The sequence below is a fragment of the Stegastes partitus genome, unplaced genomic scaffold (genome assembly GCF_000690725.1).
Source record: "Stegastes partitus isolate 25-593 unplaced genomic scaffold, Stegastes_partitus-1.0.2 Scaffold813, whole genome shotgun sequence".
Taxonomy (NCBI): Eukaryota; Metazoa; Chordata; class Actinopteri; family Pomacentridae; genus Stegastes; species Stegastes partitus.
This window is the reverse complement of record NW_007578544.1, coordinates 20,221-31,455: the sequence shown is the minus strand read 5'-3', so window position 1 is coordinate 31,455 and position 11,235 is coordinate 20,221. Positions and strand designations below refer to the sequence as shown.

At 40.6% G+C, this 11,235-nt stretch overlaps 1 protein-coding gene across 2 annotated transcripts; it reads left to right on the top strand.

The window, feature by feature from the left end:
• Window positions 1–1,756: 1,756 nt before the first annotated feature.
• On the top strand, window positions 1,757–10,766 carry supv3l1 (SUV3-like helicase). 2 transcript variants are annotated; one of them, XM_008292468.1, is made up of 16 exons: window positions 1,757–2,161; window positions 2,276–2,353; window positions 3,050–3,157; window positions 3,243–3,357; window positions 3,480–3,648; window positions 3,954–4,065; window positions 4,727–4,804; window positions 4,936–5,027; window positions 5,135–5,315; window positions 5,644–5,737; window positions 6,346–6,465; window positions 6,602–6,701; window positions 6,845–6,925; window positions 8,134–8,310; window positions 8,831–8,979; window positions 9,476–10,766. In XM_008292468.1, exons 1-16 carry the CDS (start codon window positions 1,885–1,887, stop codon window positions 9,819–9,821), a joined length of 2,277 nt encoding a protein of 758 aa, XP_008290690.1. In that variant the 5' UTR covers window positions 1,757–1,884; the 3' UTR covers window positions 9,822–10,766. The 2 variants fall into 2 exon arrangements, with proteins under 2 accessions (XP_008290690.1, XP_008290691.1); XM_008292469.1 differs by lacking the exon at window positions 9,476–10,766 and having other exon boundaries at window positions 8,831–8,983.
• The last annotated feature ends 469 nt before the right edge of the window (window positions 10,767–11,235 follow it).

Here is an 11,235-nt window from a genome sequence, read left to right as displayed (position 1 = left end):
AGAAAATGTAACTGCACAGTTAGATTAATACAGGTCTTGCTTGTGTCTGTAGGGTTTCTACAATTCTGGTTGCAGGCCTGCGACAACAGAAGGACAAGCTTCCGTAATTGATTGCTTGCAGTGAGAGGGTGATTTTCTGTAATACAAGTTTTCAGAAATTTGATCTTAAACTGTGCAAATGTAGTATGATGTGTAAAACTGATCCAATTTGCATTTGTTTCCACAGAAATCTAAACATAGCATAAAGCTAGTTTCACAATTTTGGTTTCATTTTGGTGAATAGAATAGAATAGAATGCTTTTTATTGTCATCATACACAAGGTACAACAAAACAAATGCATGATTTTATTTTATGTTTTAATGAATTAGTTTTTTTATATATATATATATATGTTTTTTTGTACTTCAAGCAAGACATGTCCAATTGGATTTTTGTTTTTAATATTTAATATTTTGAACGGCAACTGGGGCTGCAAGGTGAGTCTGTGGTTAGCAGTTGCCTCACAGCTAGAAGGTCGCCGGTTTGCATCCCAATGAGGACCTTTTGGGATTTTCTGCGTGGAGTTTGCATGTTCTCCCCATGCAGCGTGGGTTCTCTCCGGGTTCTCCGGCTTCCTCCCACAAGGTCCAAAAACATGTTGAGCTTTATTGGTGATTCTAAATTGTCCGTAGCTGTGAATGTGAGTGTGCTTGGTTGTCTGTCTCTAAGTATAGCCCTGTGATAGACTGGTGACCTGTCCAGGGTGTCTCCTACCTTCACCCTGAGTCAGCTGGGATAGACTCCAGCCCCCCGTGACCCTAGTGAGGATGAAGCGGTGTATAGATAATGGATGGATGGATGAATGAGTGGATGGAAAACAAAAGTTCTGAAATTTTAAATTTAAACATGAAAATGTGGTGTTCTCTAATTAAATAAGCCTCATTCATTCAATCATGATTCACATTTGGAGTATATTGAGGTACGCAAAGCAGCGCTGCAGGGATTTGACATCAGAATGAACAGTATCTACATTACAGCACAACAATGTACATGACAACAAGATACAGAGGAGACATTAACATAAAGGGTGAACAGCCAGGCCCCAGGATTGAACCTTATCTTTTGCAGTTTTCACAAAATTTGAATTATTGTCAGATAGCAATAATCAAGACATAGTTTCGAGAAGAAAAAAACAAACTCAAAGTTGTTTTGGATTTTTTCTTTACACTAGTCTAAAAGAAGACATATTGTGGGAGCAAAACATCCCAATATCTCAAAATTAACCAGTGCCTGAAAACTTTACCTGCAGTATCTCATCTTTCATTCATAAAATAAAATTCCCTAAAATCACAACCCTGTACATTTTTGTAAACAACACACATAAATTTTATTTATTTCTGAAGAATAAAGTGGGGAATAGAAAACCTTCAAAACATATTGTTTTAGTCGATACTACAATGTGCAACTAGTCTCTCTCATTCTGTAAGCGGGAAATTTTTATGTATGGAGTCTTATGTATACACGATCTTCGGGTTCAGGTACAGAGGAGTCCCCAAAGCTGCCTGTTTGTAATTTGCTCTCTGAGTTGCACAATATCAAAAACAAAATAAGCTTGAAGAAAACTAATGGATCCCACAAATATTTCATCATAAAACTGGGCTTCCATTACTGTATTTTGAATAGGACTCCATTTTTTTTGTTCAATTTTAGCTCAGGCACATTTGTGGCCACCTATGTAGTGCCTGGTCCTGCCTCACGTTGTGCTCCCAGCAGGAAGAGAAATGTGTTGACCGTCCTCTGTTGGATTTTATGATATGTAATCCGCACATTAAGACCTGATAACACACTTTTTATTAGTAGCCCGCCGAAGACGCTGCTCTCCGGGATACAAACCGCTCGCAGCGATGTCGGTGAACCGGTGCGTGTATTTGTTTTCTCGGCTTCAGCGCCACATTAACGCCCGGACAAGTCGCATCACGTCGGGCAGCTGTCATGTGGCTTCTGGGTCTAGTTTGTTGCATAAACAACAGGCGGACTCTGTGGTCCACAGCAGAAATGTTTCGTCTAAAAGCTCGCCTCCTAAACCTCCGGACACCTCGCTGTTCGTCCCCGTCTCCCTGAAGAATGATAACGAGGCACATGGGACTGTGGGGGCCGAGCTGACCCAGCCGCTGGATAAACGTCAGTACACACCAGCATCAGCTCGTTTTCTAAAGTGCTGAGTACTTACATGGAGGTGATGTTCTCTGTATGTTCTTGCTGCTGTAGCTGATTCTGTTTGTGTCTGTTATTCAGATGAAATGCTGAAAATTCTGAACCGGTTTTACAAAAGGAAGGAGATGCAGAAGCTGGCAGCAGACCATGGCCTGGACGGTGAGAAAACATGCTGTTTAATTATCTGTTGATCATGTTGTGTGAGTACATTAGCTCCCAAAACACTTACCTTTAAGGTGAAGCTTGTGAATGCTATTCAGTCTGCCACTCTGTCTGCTTTTTTTTTTACTCAGTCAATAGTAATTGTCCAATTGTGACTGACCACTGGGTTTAAAGTGTCATAAATAAAAATACTGTACAAAACAGTTTAACGTTAAAGGTGATCAAAGTTGTGATAACCAGAGAGTGTATGTGTCCGCAGTGAGAGTCACAGAGCAAATGAAGACTAAAAATCTAAAGCTTTAGGACCCCTTGCTGTTACTTTAACATGTCTGTGTGGTGTTTTTCACATGCTGGTGTCAGACATTAGAATCAAACGGGTCGCCTAGCAGGTCACTTTCACTCTATGTTTACATGTATTTATGTGCTTGATGTGTTTGAGCAGAGTTGTAGGTGAGCTGGTGTGCTCCAGCTGCAGTGAGTGTTGAGGGGTGGGGGACGAGAGAAGCAGGGACTTTAAATATCTGCATTCAGCAGAGAGCAGCTTCCGTGACTGAAAACTGCAGCTTCCTGAATCATGTGAAGCCACCGATGATGATGATGTAGCTGCAAGTCAGTCAGAAATCAAACTGCTTCTACGGTGATCTCTGGTGACATCTTTGCCTTTTGCATTTTTTCTTCTGTGTGTACATACAGCTCGACTGTTCCACCAGGCCTTCATCAGCTTCAGGAAGTACGTCCTGGAGATGACCTCACTCCCTGCTGATCTGCACATCATCCTCAGTGACATCTGCTGCGGAGCAGGTTAGTTGCCTCCGTTGTGTGGATGTAGTTATTGTTATTTATTTAAAGCAATTCTTTCAATAGCTCTATGTCTGTTTTTCTCAAGGTCATATCGATGACATCTTCCCATACTTCATGCGCCATGCTAAGCAAATCTTTCCCATGCTGGACTGTTTGGATGACCTTAGAAAGATCTCAGACCTCAGAGTTCCTGCCAACTGGTACGTATCAGAGTCAGAACGTATAACATGTAGTTTTACAGTTAGCGCTCTGGATTATAAGGCTTCTAAATGTCATCATCTGTATACGAGTGTCATAACTTGTATTTATGTGTGTTCATCAGGTATCCTGAGGCTCGGACCATCCAGAGGAAAGTGATTTTCCACGCTGGACCCACTAACAGTGGGAAAACCTACCACGCTATCCAACGCTACCTGGCTGCCAAGTCAGGAGTCTACTGCGGCCCTCTGAAACTGCTGGCACACGAGATCTTTGAGAAGAGCAACGATGCTGTGCGTATTGTTTTTCTTCTGGTTTCCTTTAATTTTTTTCACATGTCTTGAAGATACTATTCATATGAGAAACCTTTTAGTGGCTCCAGAGGGTGTTTGTCCGTTGTGAGCATAAATCACAGCATTACAGTTTTGCCACACTAAATTGATACTCCTAATATTTCAGTTTAAATCAGCTTTATGTGCTCATGTCTTTATTTCACTGTCTACAGCATCTTTTTATCTTCATGTGTTTGTGTATTCTCTTGTGTCATCTTTATTATTTTTGTTGATTCTGATGACTGTTGTTCTCTGTGTACTCCCAGAATGTACCGTGTGACTTGGTTACTGGGGAGGAGAGGACCTTGGTAGACTCGGAGGGTCGAGCCGCTGGTCATGTAGCCTGTACCATCGAAATGTGCAGCGTCAACACACCTTGTGAGTGAACGGAGCGCATACCGGATGTGATGATGACGACTGGGCTTCTGTTATTTCATGTGTTTATTTCTACTTGTGTTCTTTTTTTTTTTTTTACTTCTTCCTAATTATTCCAATATTCTTTCTCTGAATGGCCGTTCTATGATGAGGATGTACAAAATAATTCATCACTGAACATGTATCACACAAATGTTTCTGATCAATCGTACACATCAGTGACATAATATTGAGCTGTATCTAATCTGATCAAAAATGATTGTAGTTATATTGAAACCTTAACTGGAAAGGAAAAGAAGTTTCTTCTACTCACAGAAAAATAATTGTATTATTATGATTATTTTTGAAACTTTGTGGTGTTGTAGACATAATCACTGATCCTCAACAGATACCTTATCACTGCCCTTCAATGTTGTTGTATTTATAGACATGAGATTTGTTTTTCTTGTGATATTTTAATCCACTGGCAAAGTTCTGCCACATTTTCTTTTGACAAGAGGCTCATCATCCAAAATCTAAAACTTCTGAGCCATCATATCTGTTCCTGTTAATATTTTTGGTTTCTCATGACTGACCATGTATACATTTACACACTGGTGGAAAGCTTACGTGTGTTAATTGATTACAAGTATGCACCTTTTTTTCTCTCTTTATGCGTCTGTAGATGAAGTGGCTGTAATAGATGAAATTCAAATGATCAAAGATCCTTCCAGAGGCTGGGCGTGGACCAGAGCACTGCTGGGTTTGTAGCACACATCCAAAAACATACGAACACACACAGAAGAGTTGTTTCGCTGTATTGCACCATGATTAATATGGCGTGAAGCTGAACTTTTGAGCATCTTTCTTTTACCATTCTGCGTATTTTTGCAGGTCTTTGTGCAGAGGAGATCCATGTGTGTGGGGAGTCTGCAGCCATAGACTTTATCAGAGAGCTGATGTACACCACTGGAGAGGAGGTGGAGGTGAGGCTGTAGCACGCAGCAGGAGGGTGATGCTCCTAATGATGTTTTTAACCCTTCTCTATGGACCACCACTCTCTCTCCTTAACTTGGTCTCCCTCTTTCTTCAGGTCCACACCTACCAGCGCTTGACTCCATTCTCCATCTTGGATCATGCTGTAGAGTCATTAGACAACCTGAAGCCAGGAGACTGTATTGTTTGCTTCAGTAAAAATGACATCTACTCAATCAGCAGACAGATTGAGGTCAGAGGACTGGAATGTGCTGTGATTTATGGGAGCTTACCTCCAGGTGAGTGTGGGAGCGGTTTTCAGGAAGACGTGTGCTTGTCACAGCAATGTGTGTTTGTTGCCTGGAAAGATCTAAAAAAGTTTGTCCATCACTGTTTTTGTGAACCATTAGGCATGTCTTTGTGTCAGAAAAAGGGGATTATAATCCTGGAAACAAACTGTCTTGTTATGTCCTTTTGAAAAAACATGTTTAATGGTTTCAGCTTAGCTTCCAAAATTCAGTTTAACACACGTTTTGTTTTTTTTTGTTTGTTTTTTTTACATTAGCTTTCTAGCTATTATTTGGGTGTTTGAAAAGACCAAAGCTTGGTTGTCTCTGTGATTTACAGGCACCAAACTGTCTCAGGCCAAGAAGTTCAACGACCCCGATGATCCCTGCAAGATTCTGGTTGCTACAGACGCTATTGGCATGGGTCTTAACCTGTAAGTACATCATCAAATCAAGTTTATTGTCATTTTGCTGTACATACACAGTAGTACAGACAAGATGAAAGCATGTTTCTTCAGGATCCAATAACTTAAAGCAATTTAGATAAACAAGTGTTTGCATATCTGGATCAGCAGTTCAACACCCTGACAGCCTGTGGAATGAAGCTGTTGATCGGTCTGGAGGTTCTTCCTTTAATGCACCAGAAACGTTTGGCTGATGGTAGCAGGCGAAATCATACAAAATGAAATAATATCAGATCCATGTCAAGTTACAACAAAAAATCATTGTAAGAAAACAGAAAAGCTTTAACACTTTCTCTATCAATTGCAGATGAATATATTCTATAGTGTAAGATATTTATTATTGTCTCTATAATATCTAGAATTGCATTTAAATGTATTATTTTTTTTCACATTTATTTGGATATGTAATACACAAATACAGCCTCCAACACTAGAGACCTTTGAAATAGTTTTCATGTAGGCTTTAGCAAGGCTCTAATCTTCAAGCTGTGGCTGATTATCGTCAATTAATAATGTAGATTCCATTAACTCAGCTGATATCTGCGCATTTCCATTTTTTCCCCTCTCTCTCTCTCCAGGAGTATAAAACGGATCATCTTCAACAGTCTAGTAAAGCCCAACCTTAATGAGAAAGGGGAGAAACAGATGGAGACCATCAGCACGTCACAAGCTCTGCAGATTGCTGGTCGTGCAGGGAGGTCAGTCTCATTTCAGTCTCAGGTTGGCTCCGCTCTGAAACAGTAAAGATGGGACAGAAGACATAATGCATAAAAGGTTTTTTAAGTTTCTGCCTGGGTAATATTCTAAACCTGTCTTTTCTGTCACCTGTTGCAGGTTTTCTTCCAAGTTTAAAGAGGGAGAAGTTACGACCCTGCACAGAGATGATCTGCCTGTCCTGAAGTCGATCCTGAGCCAAACTGTGGAACCCATAGAGGTGGTTATTTCACACACGCATATACACACACACACACACACACACACACACACACACGTGCACACACACACACACACAGACACACACACACTCACATGGTGCATTTGAATGTTTTTCTAAGGTTTATCTGTCCTTTGCCTCAGATGGCTGGTCTTCATCCGACTGCAGAGCAGATAGAGATGTTTGCCTACCATCTGCCTGATGCTACATTGTCCAACCTTGTTGTGAGTATAACCTACTGTTCATTTATCCTCACACCTTTTTTTGCATATAACGCCAATGTGAGAAAAATATAATCACACCGAGCTCTAGAAAGCAATGAGAGTTTACATAAAACAGGTTTTCCTTTATACTCAGTGTTTACTTTATTACTGGATCTTGGACTTGCATGTTCATTCTTGACCTTTGAAACAGTTGATGGAAGAAAATAGATGTGTCCCAGCTACATTTCTGGTTTTCATCACTGGGTGGAGTTGTCGTCACGTTTAACTAAGTGGCAAAATGTCAGGTGACATAATGACACCTGTACAAACTGTATTGTGCTAGAAGGAATGTGTGAATGTTGTCAGACTCATCCTAACGTGATTCTATTTATCAAGGCAAGGCAGGTTTATTTGTACAGCACAATTCGTACCCGAGGTAATTCAAAGTGCTTCACACAAAACTATAAGAAGACAGATAAAGTCAATCCACACAACATAAACACAATCATTAATTAATTACATTAAAAGCAAAGAGGCGGGTAAAATCAATCCATAAAAACATAATAAATATAATCAATTGACAATATTACAGATAAAATACTTTCAGCTGTCATATGCACAACTAAATAGAACCGTTTTTAGCCTGATCTAAGAAACAAAAATGCCCCAGTGAATCAATGAAATGAAGTAAAATATCGCACACAGTCTCCCTCATACATGTAGCTACTGTCATTACATGTAAAGAAAAGTCAGATTACTTTCTGTCTTTAAAAACTGAATGAGTTGTTTCACATGATTTCAAAATCAAATCAACAGAAATCTTAGAGGTGTATTGCTTTTCATAGACCTGCCAGTACTAAATACAAAGTGCTGTCATTAGCTTTTATTTATCTTTTATATATAATAATGTGTGTATTTTACTTTATGTCTTTGTGTGGTTTGTTATTTGGCATTTCAGATCTTCCAAAGGTCACTGTAGTAAATGGACATAAATAAAGCTGCATGTTCATGAAGTCATTTTGACCTGATAAGTGACCTGAGTGACCTGAATGCAATAAAATAACGACAGTACCTGCTCAGCAAAAGTGGTGCAAAGAAAACAGATCCTGACTGTTAAATCCAAATGTCACAAAGAAAGGCCCTTCAGTTTACAGTGTATCTAGAATTCCACTTTTGCTCATCAAGTGTTTATTGTGAATCATTCTCTGTCTCTTTTCTTTCCCCCTCAGGACATATTTGTCAGCCTCTCTCAAGTGGATGGTCTGTATTTTGTCTGCAACATTGACGACTTCAAGTTTCTGGCTGATATGATTCAGCATATACCACTGAACCTGAGGTCCCGCTACGTTTTCTGTACGGCTCCCATCAACAAAAAGCAGCCTTTCGTATGCACCTCGTTCTTAAAGGTGAGAAATGAAAGACGTAAACATGAGAAAGTTAGAAGGAGGGAGATCAGGTGGAGCAGTGGAGGATGACAATGAGGAGAATGTAAATGATTAATTAATAGTAACTGCAGTGACGTGTTTATAGAGGAAAGGTGACTGAGTGAAAGGCCCAAAAAAATGCAGGTGGTCATCAATGAGACACAGTCACTTTTGCTCTATAGATATAAATCATTGATGTTTACTTAAGTGTTTTGTGTTTATCAGATAACAAAAACTGATCCAGTGAGTCAGTGCTGTAAAAATATATGAATCCAAGGATGTAAGAATACATGACAGAGGCACTGAACTGTGTGCCCTCCCACCTTATGGTTGTATCATACTAATAAAAGAAGATTAGCTCCAGAATGAAGTTATCACCAAGAAGCAACCTTTGGTATTCAGGGTAAAGGGCGTTTAAGTGTGCAAAGAAACTGCTCAGGGAAATGTAAACGCAAACCAGAATGTATAATTACATATATATGTATAACATTTATTTCTTCAGTTTGCCCGTCAGTTCAGTCGAGACGAACCCCTGACATTCGGCTGGATCTGTCGCCACATCAGCTGGCCTCTGGCTCCTCCCAAAAACATCAAAGACCTGGTTCACCTGGAAGCCGTCCACGATGTGTTGGATCTGTACCTCTGGTTGAGGTGACTTTCTATTTGGGCGTCTCTAGTTGTCGGTTGGGGCTGCAGGGTGGCGCAGTTGGTAGCATTGTTGCCTCGCAGCAAGAAGGTTGCTGGTTCGCGTCCCGATGGGGGCGCCGGAATCTTTCTACGTGGAGTTTGCATGTTCTCTGCAGCGTGGGTTCTCTCCGGGTTCTCCGGCTTCCTCCCACACAGTCCAAAAACATGTTGAGGCTAATTGGTGATTCTAAATTGTCCATAGGTGTGAATGTGAGTGTGCTTGGTTGTCTGTCTCTAAGTGTGGCCCTGTGATAGACTGGTGACCTGTCCAGGGTGTCCTCTGCCTTCGCCCTAAGTCGGCTGGGATAGACTCCAGCCCCCCTGCGACCCTAGTGAGGATTAAGCGGTGTATAGATAATGGATTAATGGATAGTTGGCAGTTGATGTAATCAACAATCCCTACTTTTAATATATGATGTTTGTTTGTATTAACTCTTTCTTTTTCTGTCTGCCTCCGTAGCTACCGGTTCATGGACATGTTCCCTGACACGGCCTCTGTTCGGGAAATCCAGCAGGAACTTGATGACGCCATCCAACAGGGCGTCCGAAATATCACCCGTCTCATCAGAGCCAGCGACCCAAACATCACTGACCCGCTACAGACAGAGAGCAGAGGTCAAAGAGGACAAAAAGGTTCAGGAGGTGTGATAGGCAGCTCCCTGGCTAGTCGTCTGGTGAGGGACGGCCTGTTGACTCCTGATTTGCTCAAGCAGCTGCAGAAGGAGTGGTCCAAAGATCGACAGCCGGAACCCAATGGAGAAAATCAATTTGATAACAACAAAGGGAAAAGAAAAAAGAAGAAATGAAGAGACAAACAGTTGCGTGTGGGTCATTGTCCAAGATTAGATCTGTTCTGATGGGGATCAGTAACTGATACAGACCATAGATAACGTCTGATGGTTTGTTTGAAATGAATCCGGATATGAAACAGTTGAAGACGGTGTGCGCAGTTGTTCCAGCAATGAAAGCATCACAGTAAAGAGTCATCCCCAGCTTTAAAAATAACAACACCAACATGACAGATTGGACACAGTAGCAGAGTCTGGTCGCATGGGTCTGAACTGAGCTTTATGTCAGAATACTAGGTCCTTTAATTCCTTCTCATCATTCAACTGTTTAACTTTGTTCGTTTTCCTTCGACACACAAATGGACAAACGAGCTACAGCTGGGAAATGTTTCAAATTCAAGTAACTGTGAACTACTGGATCAGGTATCTGGTGAGAGATTCTCCCTGTTCTTTCAGTGTGAATATACTAATGCTGCTTGGAAGTTTGTTTTAAAACAGTCAAATTAGCTGCCAACACACTTAGCCGAGCCCTTGGCTCAGCAGAAATGGACCCATTGTGACGGGTCTTTGTGGGGTCGGAGTCTGAGATATCACAAACTGACAAGCAACCGGACAATATTACACATCCACACAGTATCATAAATACTGTTTTAGTAGCATTGTTGAGAGCAGAAAACATTCTAAAAGGCAGGTCTGTTGTTATCTTTGCTTTTGTTTTCTTCATTTCAGAGTGGGATCAAAATCATAGTTTCTATTAACTTTTCATCACAGAGCAGAAGAGAACCGATTGAACTGAGCGACGCCATGTTTGAGTGATGAAATGCCCTATTTTTGTCTTGTTTGTACATTTAAGTGAATGACATTTGTCAATAAAATGCAGTTTTATCTATCTTGATTTCATGTGTATAGTGTAATATGCAGCTCACACTAATTGGTAATGAAATGATGCAAACAAATATAAAACCATCTCTATAGTCATTTTAGGATTTGCCTAATTAAACAAAACTTCTCACACATGCAGCAAGAATCCCGAAGAGATTAAATCATATTAACAATTACAATCATCCTTTAAGTGTATTGGTGAAGCACAAGAGAGAGCAGTGCATATGTGAAGGGGGACAATCTCAAGTCATGTCAGACTGTATGACAAAGAGAAGCCACGTCAATTAAGAGTTTGATATGACATTAGTATGGCAAAGAAATCAGCTGCTTTCAACCCTTGACCTGTCCCTTCTCCCTCTTTTAGTTTCCTAAAGTAGCCTTAATTTGTTAAGATCATCTTATTCCACATAATCGTAACCATCAGCTTGTTCAGAGTCTTTATTAAAGCCACATGAGGTTCAAATGGCTGCACTTTGCTATCAAATGGGAATATTCTCTGCCTTGTGCACTATTTTAAACGTGTGTCCAGTAAATTCAGCTTCTAAAGACC